This window comes from Petaurus breviceps, unplaced genomic scaffold (genome assembly GCF_028583685.1).
Source record: "Petaurus breviceps papuanus isolate PSGF00001 unplaced genomic scaffold, PetGlider_PUasm1.0 84, whole genome shotgun sequence".
NCBI lineage: Eukaryota > Metazoa > Chordata > Mammalia > Diprotodontia > Petauridae > Petaurus > Petaurus breviceps.
In genome coordinates, this window is record NW_027186645.1 from 2,816,015 (window position 1) to 2,840,406 (window position 24,392).

General features: G+C 38.1%; 1 protein-coding gene across 1 annotated transcript in view; it reads left to right on the top strand.

The window, feature by feature from the left end:
* Window positions 1–22,921, top strand: part of SLC26A4 (solute carrier family 26 member 4) — a 61,307-nt gene extending 38,386 nt beyond the window's left edge. The window contains exons 13-21 of the mRNA XM_069107000.1: window positions 601–707; window positions 4,816–4,885; window positions 5,899–5,991; window positions 7,846–7,941; window positions 10,192–10,422; window positions 13,981–14,035; window positions 19,124–19,269; window positions 20,211–20,294; window positions 21,177–22,921. Coding sequence (XP_068963101.1) covers window positions 601–707; window positions 4,816–4,885; window positions 5,899–5,991; window positions 7,846–7,941; window positions 10,192–10,422; window positions 13,981–14,035; window positions 19,124–19,269; window positions 20,211–20,294; window positions 21,177–21,200 — 906 coding nt within the window. The 3' untranslated portion in view covers window positions 21,201–22,921. The remainder of the gene's footprint in view (window positions 1–600; window positions 708–4,815; window positions 4,886–5,898; window positions 5,992–7,845; window positions 7,942–10,191; window positions 10,423–13,980; window positions 14,036–19,123; window positions 19,270–20,210; window positions 20,295–21,176) is intronic.
* Window positions 22,922–24,392: the final 1,471 nt, after the last annotated feature.

The following is a 24,392-nucleotide window of genomic DNA, read 5'->3' on the forward strand; positions in this document are numbered from 1 at the left end:
TACCAGCTATCTGGAAAGCCCTGTACTCAAGTCAAAAATAGCAAGGCTGAACCAAAAGCAGTGAAATGTCTTGTGCATGCTGTGTTTTTATGATGTTGCCTGTATACATATTAAATTGAACTCCCTGGGGAAAATCTATTTCCATTGGGAGCCTTGTATAAAACACAGAAACTCTGAGCCCTGAGCAGTCATAAATTTGACACCAGGAGGTCAAAAAGGTATACTGATTAAAACTGCAAAATGACCTCAGTTACTATAAGAATTATTTTATTTATTTTTATTTTTCTCTCTCTTTATTTTTTAGTTTATATAAGAATTATTTAAAAAACTGAATCCTTTTAAGTTATGTTGTAATTCAAACAATGATTGGGAATGTTTCCTTTGAAGGGCCACTTCCCATTCCATGCAAATAATTTATAAGGGGTAGAAAAACCAGGACAAGATTGGCAGTAATAGCAGCCTGCATGCACATGGGTGGAGCTGCTTCTTAATGTTCATTCTGTTCTGGAACTGATCTTGTTATTCTCTCTCCCACAGCCTGACTTCATTTTCCCTTTAATGGCTGGATTATAACATCTCTCCTTTCATGTGCTTCCCTAGGTCATTTGGGTGTTTACGTGTATTGCATCCATCATCCTGGGTCTTGACCTAGGATTGCTTGCTGGCCTTCTGTTTGGATTACTGACTGTGGTCCTGAGAGTTCAATTGTGAGTAACATGAGAAAGAAGTTTTTTCTACATGATTCCTATGGCATTTTGATAAATACAAGAGAAACTTTCCCCATTAAGTACTATGTACAGTGCCTGGGAAACTAGAAGACACCTCATGTGGGAAAGGAACTGAGAAGTTTGTGGTCTCTCCTTTGGCATGTTCCTAGCTATGCAATGGAGAGCAGCTGGATGTTTAAGAAGGGTTGGGGACATAGGCTAAAAGAAGATGAAAAAACAATTTGTTCAGTTCTGCCAAATCTGTTACAACAAATCACTGCTGGTACGAGCAGTGTGTTTATGTAAAGTGTACATACGTGGAGAGAGTTCAGAGGACAGCATCACAGAAGATGAGGGTAATGGAAAATAAAATCTGTTGAGGAAAAGGTAAAGGACCTGGGGCTCATCTCTTTCCTTTGGTTCCAAGACACTGTTAAATGTATGCTGTGCTGGGCTTAAAGGGGAGACAAGCCTTCTTTTTGCATCAAATACTCATAAAAACAGGCCCCCCCACTCTATCCCATGTGCTTGCCTCTGCTGATCTTCCTCACCTTATCCTGATGGCCAAGAATACTGTGGGATGTCTTTGGCCCAGCCCCAGCCTCTTCCATCTGTCCAGGTCTGGTGTCCTTCCTCCACCTAGCACTCCAATGCCTCCTCTAAGCACAGAATGTTTACAACTGTAGTGCACTAAATGGTTGCTTAGGGACTGACCTTGGAAGAATCTGACTTTAGGATTCTGGGCCTCCATAATTCACCTCGATTTTCCCTTTAATTTTTTTCTTGGTAATTTAATTTGATCATGGGCTCCAAGCTAAGAGATTGCTACTATGGATCAGAGTGAGCTGAAAGGGAAACTCATGGTACATGGTTGCTGCTGATCTCGACCTGGGCTTTTGGCCAGTAAGGATCAGTCCCTTTCTTTGACTTGGGATTTAATTTCCACTAATTATAATGCTGATCCACTGAGTCCATTGTTGAAAGAATCCAAACAGAATCCTCTTTCTTTGGGAATTGCATTTACTATCTGCTTCTCGTCACACATGACAAATCATGGAATTTATCTGATAGTGAAAGGGGTCAGAACATCCACAGTCCAATCCAGAAAGGAGGACTAGAAGTCGAAGGCCTGGAAATGTTTGTGGCCCTCCTACTGCAAGGAAGCAAGCAACCACCCAACCAAGTAGTCACCAAGCACTCTGCTGGGTCCTGGGGATACAAGTACAAAGAATAAAACCATCCCCATTTGCAAGAAGCTTACCTTCTAATGCAGGAGACAGCAAAAACATACATAAATCTATGTAACAGAAATATAAAAAGAATAAATACAAATATGTACAAAGTTATTAAATACAAGGTAGTTTGAGAGAGAGAGAGAGACAGAGAGAGGAGAGACAGAGACAGAGAGAATTAGTAGTTGAAGGAATGGGTTCATTAGGGGCAGCTAGGTGGCACAGTGAATAGAGCACTGGCCCTGGAGTCAGGAGGACCTGAGTTCAAATCCAGCCTCAGACACTTAACACAAAAACTAGCCATGTGACCTTGGGCAAGTCACTTAACCCCAATCGCCCTGCCTTCTCTCCTCCAAAAAAGCAAAAGTAGAAGAAGAAGAATCGCTTCATTTCAGTAAAAATAGGTATGATTCTTAATAAGGATATGTGTTTAAAAAGTCAAATACTGGGGCAGCTAGGTGGCACAGTGAGTAGAGCCAACTATTTTTAGCTCAAGGAAATGATCAGATATCATTATTATCATAGAACAATAAATCTTTATTGAGTACAAACCAAGTGAAAGGTATTGTCCTATGTACTGAGGAGGTAAGGCCATTTACTAACTTGATGACTTTCAGCACTTCTCTTGATCTGATTCTTTATCAGTAAACCGAGGGTTGGACTAGATTACTCTGAGGGCCGCTTTATGCTCTCATAGTGTTCATGTGGGGGACTGCATGAAGATCAGGGCAAGGTTCCTACCTTTAGAGAGCTTATAGACTCTTTGAGGAGACAGCCATGTCACATGGAAAAGATTCTGGATTTTGAGTCAGAGGAAGCAGCAAAATGCACTGGAAAGAGATCAGAAGAGTCAAGCTTAAATCCCGGTTTTGTCATTTGCTCCCTGTGTAACTTTGGCTAAGTGGCCTCACCTTTCTGGGTTCAAGTTCCTCATCTAATAAAATGGTTTGGATTAAATGACCAGTAAGTTTCTTTTTGGTTTTAAATCGATTACTCTAGACATCTAAAAAAAAAAAGACAAAGAAACAACAATGTAAGGTAATATGTGCTAAGAAGCAAGGAGATTTTGTTTTATTTTTATTTTTTTGCAGGGCAATTGGGGTTAAGTGACTTATCTAAGTTCACACAGCTAGTGAGTGTTAAGTGTCTGAGGCAGGATTTGAACTCAAGTCCTCCTGACTCCAGGGCCAGTGCTCTATTCAGTGTACTACCTAGCTGCCCTGAAACAAGGAGATTTTGATTTTAGGAACAAAATGTGCCATGGGGGAGGTTACAGGAGGGAGCAATCAGCCTGGAATGAGTGGGGAAAGAGGACACATTAAGCTGAGTCTAGAAGGAAGGAGAGAATTTGGAGAAGCAGAAGGCTCATAAATCTAGCTCTGGAAGAGATCTTAGAAGCCTTCTAGTCCCAGCACCTTATTTTATAGATGAAGAAACAGGGTGAGAAGAGGCTAAAGAACCTGATCAAGGTTGTACAGTTTGTAACAGGTCAAGGCCAGGTAGTCTGAACAAATGGACAGGAAGAACATTGTAGGTAAGTAGCATTGCCATCAACACTTTATAGACGTCTCTCTTCCCCAGTTTTTTCATCTGTAAAATGGAGATAATAATACCACCAACTCACAGGGTTGTCTTAAGGATCAAATGAGTTAACAGACATAAAGTGCTAAATAGGTAGCCCAGTGGATAGAGTCAGGAAAACCTGAGTTCAAATTTGGCCACACATTCTTTCTAATTGTGTGACCCTGGACAAGTCATTTAACCTTACTAAGCCTCAGTTTCCTTATCTGTATAATGGAGATAATAATAGCTCCTGCCTCCCACTGATAGTGTGAGGATAAAATGAAATAATAATTATAAAGTCCTATTTAAATGCTTAAGCTAATATAATTTATTCAAATATACTCTAAAAGATCTGTGATTTTGTCACTGTGTCACCAACATAGATTGTATGCCCTCAGTGATTAATGGGTGGTCATTATCGCTGTGTAAAAAATAAAAATTCATTATCTATTGGCCAACCTGTTTTCTGACTCAACTAGTCTGTACTTCAAAGGACAGAGGCCATCCATTGCTAGTCCCATCCTCAAAACCTTTCTGTTTTAGTAGATCTAAGGAGCACATGGAGGGGCAGTTGAGTGGAGCAGTGAATAGAGCACCAGCCCTGGAGTCAGGAGGACCTGAGTTCAAAATCCAGCCTCAGACACTTAACACTTACTAGCTATGTGACCTTGGGCAAGTCACTTAACCCCAATTGCCCTACCTTCCCTCCTCCAAAAAAAAGAAAAAAAAAAAAGCACATGGAGTAGGGGATCCAGTCTTAGACCTGAAGCCAGGGAAGACGCAGCCTTGAATCCCTTCTCAGACACCAATTAGTTGTTTGGGAAGTCACTTCCCTAGGGGTCAGTTGCCTTATCTCTAAATGAAGTAGTTGGGCTGGATGACCTCTAAAGGCACTTCCAGCTCTAAATTCATGATCCTACCTTTCAACGGCTTGCCAGAGATTGCTCTTTGAATGGAAGAAGCTTTAAGGACCCCCACTTCCAGGCTCACTGCAGTGAGGCATTGGAAGTTGACATTAAGTGGTGATCTTGATGTATATACAACAGCCTAACAAAAGGGAATCCATTCTTTCTCTCAGTCACAAAAAGCAGAGATGTCGTACCTTATACTTTCATGCCAGATATTTGATTCAGAGTTAAGAGATAAGGAAAAGCTTTAACCTTCAGCAGCCAAGCCACACACACACACACACACACACACACACACACACACACACCTCTTTAATGCCTGCAATTTAAAGGTTGGCCACTAGATGTTTCATTCCAAAATTTGCTTATGACAAAGTACCTTGACCATAGTTTTCTCTTCCTTAGTCCCTCATGGAATGACCTCGGAAATGTCCCTGGCACAGACCTCTACAAAAGCACCAAGGATTACAAGAATGTAAGTCCCTGTGTATGACCTTCTCCATCATGTTCTAGGTTTGGGTTTGTGGGATAAATGCTCTCAGGGGCTGCTTCCTTTCACCAATGCTTTACACGTGAACGTCAGGGAACTAATACCAGATGAACAACTTTGATTCCTGTCCCTACCCAATAAATATACTCAGGAATTTTTTGAAAGGGCTGTCCAGATTGCCTTTGATTTTGGAAAGGCCCTATGATTTGTAGACTGCCTGATCTTATGGGGCAAAGAATTGAAGTAGGATTCAGGAGACCCAAGTTTTAGTAGCAGTTCTGCTATTTATTAACAAGCTGTGTGATCTTGACCAAATCACTTACTTTTCCTGGGTCTCCATGGGCAATGGGTAGAAGTGGTAAAGAAGCCAATTTACTCTTAATACTATGAAAAATTTCCTCATGTACAAAGTAGAATGAGCAGCCTCAAGATATAGGGACTTACCTGTGCTTTGGAGCTGTTCAGGTAGAGACTAGAATATCACTTATCTGGTTCATTATAGCAGGGATTCCTTTTAGCTTTAGAGTGCATTGGATGACTGCTAAGGTTGTTTCTAGCTCTTCAGTTTTATGATTCTGTTTCCTGATCTGTAAAAGATTTCTACCAGATGATCTCTAAAGTCCTTTAAGCTCTGAGAATTTGTTTCTAGAAATATTGCTTTTGGTTCTTCAATTATGTTGCATTGTGGCCCATGATAAGTGAATGGCCCCTACAACGTCACTAGGACTCAGTTTCTTCATCTCTTCAATGGGAATCATAATAGTTATTGCTGGTTAAAATTTTCAAAAGGTTTTTGACAACGTCAAGTTAGCTGTATTGCAGACTAAAATCTTTGCCAAAATACAAAATTAAAAATGTCTAATATAAAGAAATGAAACAGTTAGTTGCAAGCTCTGGAGTACTTGTGAAGGATTGCTCTTCAAAGTCCCTGCAGCTTTTAAAACTAATGCATGAGTCTTGAAATTAATTGCAGAAATACTTTCCTTTCCAAACTGCAGGTCGATGAACCTGAAGGAGTGAAGATTGTTAGCTTTCACAGTCCTATTTTTTATGGCAATATTGATGGCTTTAAAAAATGTCTCAAATCCACAGTAAGTAGTGTGTCATTGGAAATTTATTTAATTTTCTTTGATTATTTATCAAACGTGTATCTAGTGTATACTTTGTGCATGACATTGTAGTAGTGGTTAAAAACATAGCAATACAAAATCCCTATCCCCAAGTAATATCAATTGGTTGAGGAGGTAAGACATATAGATAATGAAAATTTAAATAATCTCAAAGCTAAATAGTACAAGACATCTTACCCTTTGAACTTGCTTCCTCCTTAATTTTCACCCCCTCCTTATCCACTTATCCACATTTTAACATTCTTTTAAAAAAAATTTTGAGTTCTAAATTCTCTTCCACTCTCCCTCCCCTTTACCCATTGAGAAGGAAAGCAATTTGATTAATTAAAGTTATACATGTATAATCATATAAAACACATTTCCATATAAGTTATGCTGTGAAAGACCAAAAATAGACCAAAAAGTAAAAAAAAAAAACCCAAAATAAGAAAGTAAAGAAAAAGTATTTTCAATTTGCATTCAGACTCCACCAGTTCTTTCTCTGGAGATGAATAGTACCTTTCATCATAAATCCTTCAGAACTGTCTTAGATCATTGTACTGCTAAGAATAGCTAATTCACAGTAGATCATACAATATTGCTGTTACTGTGTATGTTGTTCTGGTTCTGCTAATTTCACTTTGGATCAGTTCATGTAAGTCTTTTGGGAACATCCTGCTTGTCATTTCTTACAGCACAGTATTTTATTCCATCACAATCATATACAACAAATTGTTCAACTATAAGTTCAGTGTAGATGATTCCCAAATATTCAGCCCTCCTTGTCTGAGCTCTAGACTCCTGTCTTCACCTGGATGTCCTAGAATTGTCACATACATATTCAACACATATAAATTCAACAATTCAAATTCAACAAATATAAAACCGAGGTCAGGCGTCATTTGTTGCTCCTTTCTCCATGCCTCCTGTATCCATCCCCTTCTCTCCCCATGTACCACAACCACTCTAGTTCAGGTCCTTATTGGATCTCACTTAGACTATTGTAATAATCTCCTAATTGGCCTCCCTTCAACTATACCTTTCCCTCTCCAATCCATCCCCCACATGGTTGATATTCTTTTTTTTTTTTAAGCAATTGGAGTTAAGTAACTTGCTCAAGGTTACACGGCCAGTTATTTTGTGTGGGAGTTAAGTTTCTGAGGCTGGAACCGATACCGGGTCTCCCGACTCCAGGGCCGGCGCTCTTACTCACTGTACCACCTGGCCACCACCACGGTTGATATTCTTAAAAAATACATCTGACCATGTCACTCCCTTACTCATGAAGCTTCTGTGACTCCTTATTGTCTGTAGGACAAATGCAAACCCATCTGTTTGGCATTTAAAGTCCTTCACACTCTGTTTCCAGTTGATTTCTTTAGGCTGATTACATACACATCACTCCCTCTCAGATGGGTGATCTAGTCAAACTGGATTACTCACTGTACATGGCATTCCATCTCCCACCCCTGCACCTTTGAACAGGCTGTTCTTCCCTACTGTTCCCCATTAACCCCATCCCTGAAATGATCTCTTTTCTCACCCCTACCTCATGAAGCCCCTAACTTCCTTCAAGGCTCAGTACAAGTGCCAACTTCTAAAAGAGACCTTTTCCTGATTCCTCCAGTTGTTAGAGCCTTCCAATCACTTTGTAATTATTTTCATATCTTTAATTTATTTATCTGTGTCTGTGTTGCATTTTCCCCACTCCCAGAAGAATGTAATCTCCTTGCAAGGAGCCAAGCCTGAAACATAATGTGTTTAATAAATGCTTATTGAATTGAATTTGTAAAAATGATAATCCATATGTTTTAAGTAACTTACTTCTTTTCAAAGGTTGGGTTTGATGCAGTTCGAGTTTATAATAAGAGGCTCAAAGCACTGAGGAAAATACAGAAACTTATCAAAAAGGGACAGCTACGAGCAACAAAGGTGAAGATGCATTTTTCTTTCTTCTCTCCACTCCTTTCACACTTTTTATGAAAGCATGTTGAATGCCTAAAATTAAAATCTAACCATTTTGGTATCCAGATGCTTACAATGACATGTCATCTGAGCAAACAGAACATCTGGACTGAGTATTTTTAGGTTTTGAAAGAAGACAAATTTCTTCCATGGGAATTCAGAGTAAAATCTTCCATCATAAAAAAAGTATACATTTCATTTTTAAACTTTATTGTTAATGGAAGATATGCAAAAATAGAAAAATGAAACCACTTCTGCATCAGAAAATCACTCACAATTTGGGATAAGGTGGTAAAATGGATAAAGTACAGGCCTTGAAAAAGGGAGACCAAGGCTTTACACCAGGCTCTGTTACAAACTGGTTGTGTGACATTGGGCAAGTGATTTTATCTCTTTGATTCTGTTTCCTTATCTTAAAAAAAAATATGGGGTTGAACCAGATCATCTCAGGTCTCTTACAGCTCTCACAGTCCATGATTCTAAGATATCCACAGACTTTCATGGTTATTCATTTCTATGCTGATTATCTCAATGATGTCTTTATTGTAAAGTCTAACCCATGGTCTTCTAAATCTAGAATTGTCTGTGGTTTAGAAGACCTTTACTTCTATTATCTGTGTTTTTCTACTTTTTATTTATGTTTTTATTTTCTATGTTCTTCTAAGGAAGAACATAAGCCTATTTAGCAAAATAAATTAATTGAAAGTTCTTCTCTTTCAACGCATTACTTGGAATCATAGAATTTTAGAGCTAGACAGGATTAGATACAGTCTCATTGAACCTATTTATGTTAAAGATGAAGAAACTAAATGCCCTGAATCTTGCCCAAGGTCATCCAGCCAGTTGGGGCAGAGTTGAGCTTAAAATCTAATTTTAATCTAATTAACTAATTCTCTTTCCACAATACCATATATCCACATAACAGCAATCTCTCTTTTGGGGCTTCAGTTTTATAGAATGAAGGAAGACAGGGAAAATGGTAGAGTAGATAGAGGGATGGGCTTGGACTCAGGAAGATTTGGGTTCAAATGCTGCTTTTGGAGATGTACTATGTGACTCTAGGCAAGGTATTTACTGTTGTAGCCCCAGTTTGGTCATTTGTAAGGTGGGAGTAATGAATGAATGAACCAAATATTCATTGAGTATCTACTATGTGCAAAGCATTGGAGGCACAAATTAAAGTAAGACAGTCAGGGCAGCTAGGTGGTGCAGTGAATAGAGCACCAGCCCTGGAGTCAGGAGGACCTGAGTTCAAATCCAGCCCCAGACACGTGATACATATTAGCTGTGTGACTCTGGGCACTTAACCCCAATTGCCCTGCCTTCCCCCCTCCAAAAAAATTAAAATTGAAAGAAAATAAGGTAAGACAGTTTCTGCTCATGAGAAGCTCACTTTCTAATGAAGACAATACATAGGTTTCACTCAGATGGAAAGATAACATGGTCCTTTGAGCCTAGTGGCAAAGTGGTTGGTAATGCATCTTTCTTGTCATTTCTATTGACAAAATAAAATCCATTTCTGATATAGAAGCACTCAACAATGCCAAAGACTTGGGTGGTGAGAATTTTCTTTTCTGGATCTTCAGTGGCTGTGGCTGTTGAGGGGGCAGAGCCTCCAGAACCTGCCACGGGCATTGCTTTTGAAGATGATGGCTGGGCTAAAAGTGGGACTAAGTGTCTGGGAGGGTGCTACCATCCACAATTGCTGTTGGCAGTGGCAAGGATGATGGCTCCCTGCCCTCAACGATGCCTGTAGGTCACAGGCTGGAAGGAAGGACCCATGGTCTGGAGACACTGCTATTACCTAGGCTCATGAGTTGGATTCTTTCATAGGAAGGTGGTGACTGAGGCCATGTCAGTGGTTTGACTTGCCTGGCAAATGTTTCTTGTGAGGGTCAAATCAGATAATGTATGTAAAGTATTTTGCTTAAAGTGTTATTGCTATTATCTTTTTTTTTTTGCCTTTTTTTTTTAGAGGGAGGGAAGGCAGGGCAATTGGGGTTAAGTGACTTGCCCAAGGTCACATGGCTAGTTTTTGTGTTAAGTGTCTGAGGCTGGATTTGAACTCAGGTCCTCCTGACTCCAGGGCCAGTGCTCTATTCACTGTGCCACCTAGCTACCCCTTTATTGCTATTATCTTAAGTTTATTTGAAGTAAGCTTTGGAAAGAAATTCCAAATTTCATACATTATGTTCTTGGAATTGTTTATTGGTTTAGAATGGTATCGTCAGTGACGCCTGTGCCACTAATCAAGGTTTTGAGCCTGATGAAGATCCTGAAGAGCCTGAAGACCTGACTATCCCAACTAAGGAAATAGAGATCCAAGTAGATTGGAATTCAGAACTTCCTGTCAAAGTAAATGTTCCCAAAGTCCCCATTCACAGCCTGATCCTTGATTTTGGAGCAGTATCATTCTTGGATATTGTTGCAGTGAGATCACTACGGATGGTATAGTTTTCTTTTACTTTTGTACAAAAAATCCTAACTACTGGCTTGTAGACAGTTTCAAGCTAATTTGTTAATGTCTCTGATTGCACTGAGCCCTGGGAAAATAAAATGGGATGGGGCTAGCCCCAAGATGGCCATGATTCTATTTATTTTCTGTGTGGAGACTGTGGAGTTCAGGGATCTGTGGTAGAGTGGAAAGAACCCTGCCCTTGGAATTTGAAAATCTGGGTTCATATCCCAGCCCTGCAACCTGCTTAGCTGTGTGACCTTGGACAAATCACTTGACTTCTGCCTCACTTTTCTCATTTGTAAAATGACCATTTCCAAGGACTAAATGGTATCTGACAACCTTTGAAATTCTAAAATTCTGTAAGACAAAGCTTTTGTTGCCAATGGGACTATTTTTCATATGGCAAGTAGCAGGGTGAATGAAGGTTGTCAGGTGCTAGGATTTAGAGGGTCAGATAGTATAAAAAACAGTTATAGGAACAGGTAGATATAAGAACAAGTAATAAGTCAGGAATCCAGAAAGTCAAGGAATAAACTGAAGAGTATGCAATTAATTATCAAAGATCAGGAATAGACAGGAGATCAGAAATCCAGGTAAGGAGGCCACAGATTGAGATAAATGAGCATCAGAGTTTATGATGGGCAAAAGGTCCAAAATCCAGGTGGGCAGATAACTGGGGTCAAAGCTCAGGCAATCGGCCTATAGTGAGGCAAATACTAGTAGGAGGTAAGCTCTAGTTCAGCTACAATTCAATAGTCCCTGCCCATAAGGACTTTACATTCTAATTGGGGAATAGTATAATTCTACAGATAAGTAAAAACAAGACAATTTAGTAAGGGACAAGAGGAACAACCAGGAAAATCATGGAAGTCTTCCTATAGGAAGTAGAATTTGAGTCTTGATGGGAAGCTAAGGATTCTAAGGGGTAGAGGTGAAAAAAGAAGTAGATTCCAGAAATGAGGGAGAGCCTTTGCAAAGGAACATAGGCAGGGACACCTAGGTGGCACAATGGCTAGAGCTCTGGGGTCAGGAGGACCTGAGTTAAAATCTGTCCTGAGATGCTTATTAGCTGTGTGATTCTGGGCAAGTCACTTAACCCTGACTGCCTCAAAAAAAGGGGAGGGGGGACACAGGCAGGGAAGTATTGGCAAATATATGGAAAGGGTTTGAAATGCTAAACTGGGGAGTTTGTACTTTATCTTAGAAGCAATAAGTAGCCACAAAAACTTTTTTTTTTTTGCAGGGGTGGAAGGCAGGGCAATTGGGGTTAAGTGACTTGCCCAAGGTCACACAGCTAGCAAGTACTAAGTGTCTGACAGATTTGAACTTGGATCCTCCTGACTCTAGGGCTGGTACTATATTCACTGTGCCACCTAGCTACCCCATACAAAAACTTCTTGAATGGTAGAGTGACACGGTTAGATCTTTGATTTAGGAAAATCATTTTAGCAGCTGTGTGGAAGATGGATTGAAGAAGGGGGAAATTTTATGGAAATAAGAAGAAAAGATATTTTATACTAAAATAGATTTTCCTCCCAATATATTTTTACATATTAATCATGAGGCAACTGAAGGAAGATTTTGGCTTTTATTCTATTTAAAACACACACACACAGAGTCTTATTGTTAGTTGCCCTTTCAAATGAAAAGGAGTAAAAAAGTGAATTTTTGTTTTTCATAGACATTATTTACTTATAACCACAGTTTAGTTGAAAACAACTCACACATATCTGGAAGAGCCAATTATTAAAATTTTAGGATGAGCATTTAGACCTTGCAAATTGGCAAGTGCTACAAATGAGGACTTGAATTATTATTTTGCTGATGATCCAAAATTGAGAAAGTGATGGAGAAAATTTTAATAATGTAGATTAAATGTAAAAATATGAATATTTTCAGAAAGCTACTTGTTAAACATCTACCAGCACACCCTTGCTGTATATGTATATACCTTCATTTTTAGTACATACCTTCATTATTATCAATCATTATAAATGTCTCTGAAAAATGAAAAGTTTTTATGCATACATGCACCTACCTATGGTAACAGAAACATTCACTCAAACAGAACTGTGAGCTGATCATTTCTTCTCCCATAAATGTGGGTTATATAAAGAAAATTAAGAACGCCTCAGGTATGGTACACATTCCAATAAGACTGGCACAAACTATCTATTCACTTAAGTCCCATTGTCTGTGTAAATTTCATTCATCTGCAAACTTATTAGAATCACCAAATTTCAGAGCTCGAGTCGACTTTTGTGGACATCTGGTCCAACCCATCCTTCCCATAACCCTAATGAAAGAAAATTCCTATTACAACACACCCAACAAGACCTCTTCTGCCTCCAAAGGCAGCCATTTCCACTTTGGGATAGTTCTGTTAGGAAGTTTTTCACTTAAGCCTAAATTTGACTAATTACCCCTAGTTCTACCTGCTGGATCCAGTCAGTCAGTCAACTAACTGGCATTTATTTATTAAATGTCTACTATGTGCCAAGTGCTGGGGCTACAAAGGCAAAAAATGATTCTTGCTCTCAAGGAGCTCAGAGTCTAATGGGGAAGACTATTACATACAAACAGGATATATAAAGGATAGGGGGCAGGCAGACAGGTGTCTCAGAGGGAAGGCACTCATATTGAGGAGGGCTGGTAAGTCTTCTTGGAGAAGCTGGAACTTTAGAGATTTGGAAGCCAGGAAAATTAGGAGGCAGAGATGAGGATAGTTCCAGCCTAATAATGCCTCTTCTAGATGACGTGTTTTTTAAATACTTAGGTATTTAAGCTTGCTGTCCTTGCCTGTGTTCCTTTCCAAAGGCTCTCCCAAATTCCTGGATTCTATTTTTTCACCTCTACCTCTTAGAATACTTAAATACTTAGGTTCAAGATAAACCTTTTCTCAAGGTTAAACATGCTCAGTTCCTTCAACAATTTCCACTTGAAATGAATCTAAAGCCTTTTGCATCCTTTATCAATTTGTATTGTTGCCCTTATTAATGTCCATTCTAAAATGTGGAGTTCAGGACTGACCATAATACTCAAAGTGTTTCCTGAGGGGTTGAAGCACAGAGGGAATATCATTTTCCCATTCCAAGAAATGATTCTCTTAATGAAACCCAAGTCATTGTTATTTTTTTAATTGCCATATCAAATTGTTGACATATTGATCTTCAAGTTCAATAAGATTCCTAGATCTTTTTCCAGAGGGATTGATGTGTGGCCATGACTCACTTATCTTGTATTTGTGAAGTATATTTCTTGAACTTAAGTGCAAGAGATTACATTTATCCTTATTACATATTATCTTATTGGATTCTGCCCAGTTTTCTAGCCTGCCAAGATCTTTTTGCAACTGGCCTGTCTTTCCATATACCAGCTCTCCTTCCTAGATTTATGCCAGCTCAAAAGTTCTGTTTATCTGAAGAACTTTTGGAGCTGGGTAATATTTTAGTGATCTGATACTATACAAATGTGGCTGTATTAATTCACCTCCATAAGAATCATGTATGAATTTACGTCAACAGTAAACGTTTCCCCTTTCTTTTCAGATTGTAAAAGAGTTCCAAAGAATTGATGTGAATGTGTACTTTGCTTCACTTAAAGGTAAGTGTATGAATATGTACATATACCTATTCATAGAGTTTTCTCACCCTTTCTCATCCCAGTTCCCTGGAATATGGGGATTTTGTGTATGGGTACCTTTTTGAATGTGAAAATACACAACTTCCCCTTCATTCAGTAGTGTTGGCAATGCACTGAAATCCATGTTCTGGTGACAGGGTTGCATCAGTGAGAAAGTACAAGAGGGGAAGATGTAGGAAGGGTACCCACAGTCAATCTCTCCAGTCATATAGGGGCATTTGTCTTCGAAGTCCCAGTGCCTAGCATGGTACACAACACATTGGTTGTGGAAGAGGGACTTCTTGTTGTTGAGTCATTCAATCACGTCCAACTCTTCATGACCCTGCATAGGGTTTCTTGGCAAAGATACTGGAGTGGTTTGCCATTTCCGACTCCAAGAATAGGGACTTGAACTATGATATCACTATAAGGGAACTCCCAGAAGAGAAAATTTCCTCTACCATTGGTAAAGGAAAAATGTATTAAGGTAGAGAAAGAAAAAAATGGTAGAGGTAGGTGGGCATATTCTCTGCAACTTAAAAGTCTCAGAGAGTTGACTAGAACCCTAAAAGGTTGTGTGAGTTGCCCAGTGTCACACTGTAGGCACACGATAGGAATTTAATAATACTTGTTCATTGATTGATGTATATGAACACTTTACTATGGGCCCTCCATAATCTATCCAATGCTGTCCTGGCCTATTTTCTATAAAAGGAGAAAAGGGTTAATAGTGAAGCTGAAAAAAGATGAATATAGAAAATGAGATGAATAATTACAATTTTTTTAAAAGACCTATGATTTCATCAGTGCAGGGAATCCATTATTAGAAAATTCCCTCCATCAATGCAAATGTGTACCTTCTCTGAAAGTCTTAAGGGAGTTGGCTGGGGGGATATTGATTGGTGAAGTCACAAAGCCAGTACATGTAAAGAAAGAAACAGAATCAAAGTCTTCCTGAATCTAAGGCTGGCATTATACTGTAAGCTCCTTGAGGGCAGGGACTACCTTTTGCCTCTTTTTGTGCATAGTAGGTGTTCAATAAATATTTATTAATTGGTTGTTTCCTATCCAAAAAAAAAAAAAGATGTAGGAAGGGATGGCCTTCCTGTTGAATGAAGACTTACCTCAAATGAACAGCTTTCCCCTTGCCCCCCACTATCTCTGATGAAAAGCTTCCTTGAGAAAAAAGAGCTTTATCCTGGGACAGAGGTACTTTTAAAGGTGCAGAATGATCTTCTACTCTATCTCCCCCCACCAATATTTCTCTGTCTAGTCATATCAACATGTATAATTTTGTTCTATATCCAATGCACAGTATTTTTATTCTTTTTTTTTTTTTGGAGGGCAACTGGGGTTAAGTGACTTGCCCAGACTCACACGGCTTGTGTGTTAAGTGTCTGAAGTCACATTTGAACTCAGGTCCTCCTGCCTCCAGGGCCGGTGCTCTATTTACCGCCACACCTAGCCACCCCCAGTATTTTTATTCTTTTGTAACATATAAGAAGTAGAAGACATGGGCCCAGCTCTCAAGAACCTTATAATATCTTATGGGAAAAGGATATACAGGCAGTTCTGCTATGATGAACAAATGTGTTCTTCTAAAGCACCCTACTATGAAAAATTGTGCAATTAGAATCAGAAAACCTGTGGAGGAATTTTTTTTTTAAAGCAATCGGGGTTAAGTAACTTGCTCAAGGTACCCAGCCAGTTATTTCTGGGTGTGGTGCTGAGTATCTGAGCCCAGATTTGATCCAGGTCATCCTGATGCTGGAGCTGGTGCCCTTACCTGGCCGCCCCTAAGCAATTGGGGTTAAGTAACTTGCTTGAGGTTACACGGCCAGGTGTTTCTGGGTGGGTGCTAAGTGTCTGAGCCCGGGATTCAATCTCCAGGTCATTCCAACACTGGAGCCGGTGCTCTTACTCGCTGTGCCACCTGGCCGCCCAGAGGAAATGGTTTTAAGGGCATGATACTCAAAAACTTTGTCAGTGTTACATGAAAAAAAATGGGAACTTAATTTTAAAAAAAGTAGCATAATTTTATACATGTTAGATGGATAAGTAATAGTGTAACTATTATAATATATATGTTATTATTATATTATAATAATATTATATATTAGTTATAATCAAACTGTAATAATGGCCCCAGAGTGGAATCATGGTGATGGAGTGAAATGAAATATTTTTTCCTAGTTTACTCCAGCACACACACTCTACAGCAACACAGACAATGGTGAGACTGAATTCTGATGGGGGAAAGGCAAGAAAAGCCGTAGACACAGGGGTGGGGTCTGGCCAGCAGAACAGAGCAGAGAAAAGGGAGCATCTGAGCAGGAACTCCTAGGGCAGAAAGATCTTAAGCAGGAACAGATGCCATCTGGAAATTCTGTTATTATTGCCCAGTTCTGGGTCCTATATCCAGGGTAGTAAGGAGCAGTTCAAGGGACCACAGAACCTAGCTGAGTACTGAGCAAGAACAAGTTCCAGAAACTTAGCTATGTGACTGAGCCCAGGAGCAGAACTACTACTCAGTTCTAGCCTTTAGCCCAGTATAAAAGCCTGCAGTAGAACAGCCAGTTCAGTCACTCTGAATCTGCAGAACTTCCCAGAGGGCCAGCAGTGACTGAGTCCAGCAAGACTGTCTACTGAAACTCAACCACACACAAGTGCACAGACTCAAACTTGGGTCAAGAACTTGAAGAGCTCAGACCGGGAGAGCAGTGAACAGACTTTACTGAACATACCACTTTGGAAGCACTGAAAACTTGTAAAACTTGCAAAAGCAGGAGAAGGATATAAAAGGACAGGGGCTCAAGTCAGACTTCCTCCCGCCTCTCTTCCCCAGAAATGAACAGAACTCAACACTAACATAAAGTCCAAAATCAATAGGCTGGAAGAAAGAGCAAACAAAAAAGGAACCTGACCACAAAAAGCTGCTTAGGCAAAAGGGAAGCTCAAGACACCGTAGCTGTGGCAGGGTCTACGGCCTCAGGCTGCTGCTTCCCTGAACCCCAAGCTGCACAAGCAGGTTTGGGCAGGCTGCCAGAACTCTGAGCCTCAGGCCTGGAGGCCTGGTGGAAGGGGGAGGGGTAGGTAAAGGGGGCAGAAGTGACTCAGACCAGCCCTTCTCTACTCACAGTTCTTACTGCATCAGAAGATATACAATACATATGGCCTTTTACCATGACAAAGACCTGAAGTTTGCTTGCAAAAGTGGGCATCAGAAGGGTGGCAACTTGTAAGTTATTATGAAGGGGTGCAGGTTTTTTGTGTTCTCTTACTGTTTGCAAGAAATTTTGCAAAACTAAACTTGAAATTTGAGTTACATATTTTTGTCACCGGGGTATGAATTTCATCAACATCTCATCAGCTCGGGGTGGCTAGGTGGAGCAGTGAATAGAGCACCAACCCTGGAGTCAGTAGGACCTGAGTTCAAATTTGGCCTCAGACACAACACTTACTAGCCATGTGACCTTGGGCAAGTCACTTAACCCCAAATGCCCTCAAAAACAAAAACAAACATTTGATCAGCTTTAGTCCTTGCCCTTTACATGCCATAATTTCATCAAGTGGCATGAGGGAACTCAATTGGTCAGGAGTCCTCTGATCACTTCCCCACTCTCACTATACACACATGAAGCAAACAAAAAAATATGAAAACATCATATAATCAGTGCTAAATTTTAATTTTTTTTTGAGTGTGGAAGGCAAGACAATTGGAGTTAAGTCACTTGCCCAAGGTTACAGAGCTAATAAGTGTGTCAAGTGTCTGAGATTGGATTTGAACTTAGGTCCTCCTGACTCCAGGGTTGGTGTACTATTCACTGTACCACCTAGCTGCCCCACTTAAAAAAATTTTTTTTGAGGGGGGAAGGCAAGGTAATTGGGGTTAAGTCAAGTGTTAAATTTGTACAGGGTCAATATATACACATACTCACCTACACAAATATACTGAAATGTTGAATGAAGTGTAGATAAAGGTTAACAATAACTGTCTGGAGAGGCAAAAGTTTTCTTATAGGAAAGAATGTTTTAGTCAGAAAAAAATGTATTAGGGTGATTGTCCATAAAGCCAAGATTGGAATAACGAGGCTAATTAGAGTAATTGCATTAGCTATGAATGTCTTGCATGTGTTGAGAGAATGTAAGCTCTTGGAACAGTCCAGGCATCTACTTTGTATGTATTTTATACCGACTTAACTATTTACATGTTGTATACCCCCATTAGAATGTAAATTCCTTGAAGACAGGGATTTTTTTTTGCATTTCCTTATATCCTCAGAATTTAGCGCAGTACCTGGCAGACAGTAAGCACTTAATGTTTGTTGATTAACGAAATATTTTATTTTCTTAAAAAGTTTTTATTAGTGTCTTCTGATTTTTACATAGTCATAGTATTCTGCTAGCCCTCCCCTTCTTAGAGAACTATCCCATATGACAAATATTATTAATTATCTTTAGGCAGGAAGTACATAAGCACTTTTCCAGCTCAAAGCTGTGCTACTTATTTTTGCAAAGCAACTGGGGTCAAATGACTTGCCAAGGGTAACACAGCTAGTAAGTGTCAAGTATCTGAGGCTGGATTTGAACCTACCGGAGGCAGGTCCTCTTGACTCCAAGGCCCATGTTCTATACACTGTGTCACCTAGTTGCCCCAAGGCTATGTGATTTTTTAAAATGTGTGTGTGTGTATGTGTATGTAACTGTGATTATTTTAGGGCCATTTCCAGTCAGTCAAAATGTGTTTATTAAGTGCTTACTATGCAACGTCCTGTGCTAAGCCCCTGGGAGGAATACCAAGAAAGGCAAAAATATGATCCCTGCCTTGAAGGAGCTTACTTTTTAGCCAGAGAATTGACATGCAAGAACTATATACGTGTAAACTATGTAAACTTTTATGACTGGTCAATGTTTGAAAATATCCTTGCTGCCTTGGGAATACAAAATGAATGTATGCGTTGACTTTTGGAGTCAGAGACAAGAAGGTATTAATAATCTGCTTTGATGGTGTGGATCTGTACTCTCATTACTTTTAATTTGAATGTTTTTTTTTTAATATTTCATTCTAAGACCATGTGATAGCAAAGCTGGATCAATGTGGCTTCTATGAAGATAATATCATAATGGACACGTTCTTTCTGACTGTTCATGATGCTGTGTTATACATACAGAGTCAAGTTAAAACCCAAACAGTTCAAGACCCTATCTTGGAAAAGGTAAACATTTAATATCTGTCCCTTTCTTTGAAAACGGGAGAAAACTTTATAAAAGCTATTTGGTCAAAGGAGAAGACACCCATACTTGATGTGGTAAAAACACACTATGTGTGTTTAAAAACTGGACATTAGTCAAATATCACCTTTTCAGAAGACTACATATGAAACTCAGGTTTGTAAATGGAGTTAAAATACTTTCAATCCTGCAATCTTTTGCTATTTGGATTAGGTTAGAAATGAACTCACCAACAATCTACCATTCCATAGCCCAGCTGGGAAGAAACATGAGGATCTGTTCAGATTTTATAATTTCTTCACGAAATAAAAGAAGTTCACTGGTTTTTTAAACGCTTCAATATTTTGTGAACCTTCTCACCAAATGCATAGGGGATCTGGCCTCTGAAAAGATCTCTGGACTAGTATGTTTTTAAGAAGACCAGGCTATTGAGCAACCTCAGAACTCAGAATCCTGTTTCTAATTGTCTTACCCCTACTGAATTTGTTTAAGGAACAGACTACATCTCTCAATGGTCCTCAGAACTGTATTTAGCATTCCTTGTATCTGACGTCAGGCCATGGCCCTGTTTATTCTTATTTGCATCTCTATTGCCTTTCCTGGCATGTGGCAGGTACTCAAAGTAAATACTTGTCATTGACCTCTCGTTTTCCAGTAAGTGTTATTTGAGCACGATTTGGGATAGGCCAGAGGATACAGGAACCTATACACCATATCTCTACCCCCCACTACAATGTCTCTCTGAGTAGGTTAAACACAAAGCAAATGCTCTCAACCCCAGTTATGTACCTACTTTCCCAGTCTATTCTCATCATTGATGTGTGTATTTGTAGCTCTTATCATGTCTACAGCAGCACAATTAACCAGGTTATTGGAATGGGGAATTATGCTCTCAGTGAATATTAACTTTATTCTCTTTGTCAAGATTAATCTGATACAAGAATATAAAGATCCTCTTGAATTAATGGACAGAGAGGAGATTGAAGATGATCTTGATGTCCAGGATGAGGTATGATTATTATTTCTTCAAATAAAATATATTATTTATTATATTTTATAATGAGTTGAAAACCACAGATTATGAATGTCTGATTAGGAATTGACCAAGAAATATCTACAAAAGGTATTCCAAGGAGTCACCCTGACGTTCTTCCTTTTTTAAAGTTTACACTATGAAAATATTAATTGTTTGCACCAAAGTTTGTCTCCCTATAGCTCCTACTCTTTGGTCCCATTTCTGCCTCTGGAGCAATATATGATGTCTTTTCCCTCTTCCACATTGATGTCATCCTGTTCGTCTATCTCCTAAGTTTTTCTTCTTTAAGCTAAACATCTTCAATATTCTCAATTTCTATTTATGAAATTTAGTTCACATTTATCTTTGTTTTTAAAGAAAACCATGGCTAAAATTATTGGGATAATTTTTATTTCTGATTTTCACACATAACTAACTGACCCGGCTTTTTTCTGTTTATGAAACTGATGTTGGTAGCAAAGGTCAGTGAAAAGTATGTTGTATACATACATAATATATGTATGTGGACATATATTTCAATTAAAATTTTTTATAATCATAAAACACAGATGTACCCCTGCTTTAAGAACATCTACAAATGAGATTTTTAAAAGCTGACAAATTTGGTGTATTACCTGCCTTTTAAGAGGAGTCAAGGCAAAGCTCCTTTAAATCATTTGTTTCTCTATTTCATTTACAATATGATTAGATTTACAAAAATTCAGTTTTTATTCAACTCTTTAGGAAGACATCTATTTTGAAATACACCACAAATGAGTACATTTGAGTGAAGCTTTTGTAATCTGGAATTAGGAAAAGAAAACTTAGATTCTGGTTAAATTAAGATGTATCAATCAACTTTCTTTGTTTCTGCAGGCAATGCGTAGACTTGCTTCCTGATGGAAGGCTACCGAAGTTGGCACCACCATGGACTGTGTGGCAATATTTGCAAACCAATGTTATACTATGCAAGCATTTTCTATCTTGATTATTTCTTTGAATTTTAAAACGCATTTGTTTTCTATTGCATATTTTAAAAATATTTGCATGTTTTTCTCCTAAGACTGTCATTAAGCCAGGTCTATAAACAGCTTGCCTCTGTTTTGCACAGAATGGCTAAAGAGAAAAACAATTTAAGCAAATTTTAAGAGTATATGCTTAATATATAGTGAAGATTCTTTCATGAAAAGGGACAGATTTACTAGCCATGTTAAAAAGGGGCACGTGTTTATTTCCAATCTGGGAAGGTAATGATGCATTTGGAATGACTAGGATTAATTTTTTGTATTCTGAAGCTCACAGGAAAGAAAGCATCTGTTTTTTTCTTTTTTGTTTTTGCTTTTTGGAGGGCAATTGGAGTTAAGTGACTTGCCCAGGTCACACGGCTAGTAAGTGTTAAGTGTCTGAGGCTGGATTTGAATTCAGGTCCTCCTGACTCCTGGGTTGGTCCTCTCTTCACTGCACCACCTAGCCACCCCCATCCATTTTTTCTTTATTACGGGTCTGCCTGAAGCATAAAGCAATGAAAAATAAAGACCACAAATATTTATACTGATTCATCAACCAAGGCATGATAGTCTATTTTGGTAACGTAATTAAATTGAATCTTTTTTCCCCCTTAAATACAAAGTTAGTATATGATAAAAAAAATTGTTACTACCTGTGAATAGAGACCTAAACAAAATTCAGACGCTATAAAATTGTGCTAATGTACTTATGAAAAATGTAATTCTGAAGAGAGGTTTATGAGAGTTTAGGGGAGGGGCAGTTAGTGGCAGAATTAGGCACCTTTTTAAAAAAGTGATAATTTTAGGGAATATACAATTAATTAAATAATCACAATTGAAACAAGAGAAAATATGAATGTTTCTAGGGTCAGACAGACTATATCATGCTTAAAAGGCAATTTTTATGCACATATACATATGCATATATTCTAGATATGCATATTACATATGTTTGTTTTTAGAAGTCATTGTTGATTTGAGTTAAATAGTGGAGGCTATTTAAAATCTAACATTAAAATAACTGTATGAGCACTTTAAAATTCAGATCTTTTAAAAGAAAAGCTATTATGATATTAACACTTATACATTTGTATGTATAACACTTGTACATATGCAATTAAAAGTTATGCTTTTATAAATTTTCTTTAAAATTTTTTGCATTTTATATTAAAAAACTAGCTTTTAGTAAATCCTAAATACATATAAAACCAAAAAATATATCAGAGAAAATATTCAATGCTGAAAATTATTAAACTGTGGAAAACACTACCTTTTAAGATGCTCTAAAATTTTGTTAAGGGATTTTGGTGTAGACAGTAGGTGTATACATGTATGTACATATGTATACATACAATTGAAAAAATCTAGATTTATAAGCAACACACTTTATTGTTATGCTTACTTAATATTTTCTGAGGGCCAATGCATTACTAGGTTTAGTAAGGAATACTAAAGTACAATTGCATCTGAATTTCTTTCATCCTAGAAGTTAAGGAATTTGCACTTAGAGAAAAAAATTAAATCACACAGCCTCCAATTTGAGAATATCTCTTGTTGAAAGGTTAGATTCTGTACTTGGCATATATCTATGAAATTCCCACGTCTGGTGGCTAAGCATAAATGTCCAAAGGCAGAATCTGTCTTTATTGGTTGTTGTTTTTCTCCTGAAAAACAAATAGAAATAATAATCATAGGATTTAGAGCTAGAATTAGACCATAGAGATCTTGTCCGAGAAAGCTAAGGCCTGACTAGGTTAGATGATCTGCCAAGGTCATATAAATAGTAGTAGATAATGGATCTGGGATTTGAACCCAGGCCTTCTGACTCTAAATTCAGTGCTCCTTCACTATGCCATACTTTTTCTTTGTATGCCAGGTCTGAATGGTTAAATGGAAGCAACATAAAATAAAGGAGTTTTGCTTAAATAGCTCTTAAATGAGCTAAAACATACTGTAATATATGCAATTCTTTCATATTCCACAGGTATACTGGGTCTTTACCTGACTTTCAATTTCTTCTGAATCTTGGACATAGGAAATACTTGTCTATTCAGGGAGCACTTTTCTAACCCTAGAGAGCTAGCTCTAAAATGATAGTCTTGAGAAAAAAAATGTATGCTTCTGTTTAAGAAGTGGAATATGAAGTTTGTTTTTTATAAGAAGGAAAATACCAAAGTCATATATTTTACAGTAAAGTTAGAGGTTTGTAAAGGCCAATATCCATTTGGGAGCATTGCAAACCATACATGATACAGCCTATTTTCCAAATAGGTTCTAAGAATGATGTTTCCCTGTGCATTTTTGTGATAAACATCTCCATAGCTGTACCTTCACTGAAAGTTTTACTTGAAACGAAGGCCTATTTTGTTATATTTTAAACTTTTATGGATAAGATTTTGATATTGTAAAGAGATTTAAGTAATAAGGAAATCATATACAATATTTGCACATATTTTTGTTAATATAAAGTTACTTTTAAATGACTGTAATGTGTTCTTTAAAATTATTAAACGTAACATGAAAAACAAACTGCTTGCTTTTTCCCAATTTGCCTTTAATGGGAATGCCAATATTGCCATTCGATCATTTTTCACACGATTTCATACCTACATCCCCATCTGGCTTGTGAGAAATTTCCTTTAGAAAAGAGGCATTTACTGCCAATGGTTGTTTTTAAATCTTGAATCCTGCCTAAATCTGACTAATGAGTTTGTGTAGTTGTTGTATCAATGATAACAATTTATGGGACACTGGATCAGGGCTAATGAGGTCCAGGGACAGGCAGCCATTTTTTATTAGCAGCTACATTGGCCCTAGGAAAAATGAATCATGGTTCACGTATAAATAAAAAAACAATTAATTAAGTAAGGCTTTTCCTCCCCAAACTGGTGAGAAATTCATTTCAAACTAAGAACAGAGAATATAAAATTATACATGTATAACCCTTGTGGTAGGTTACAAACTTACAGAATTAAGGATAAGTTTACCTCTTTGGACATCTCATACCTCAAATAGACCAAACTCCAACTCAGAAACCAAAAATATCTCTCCACTTGACAACCCAGAAGGTCAGCACCAACGTTTC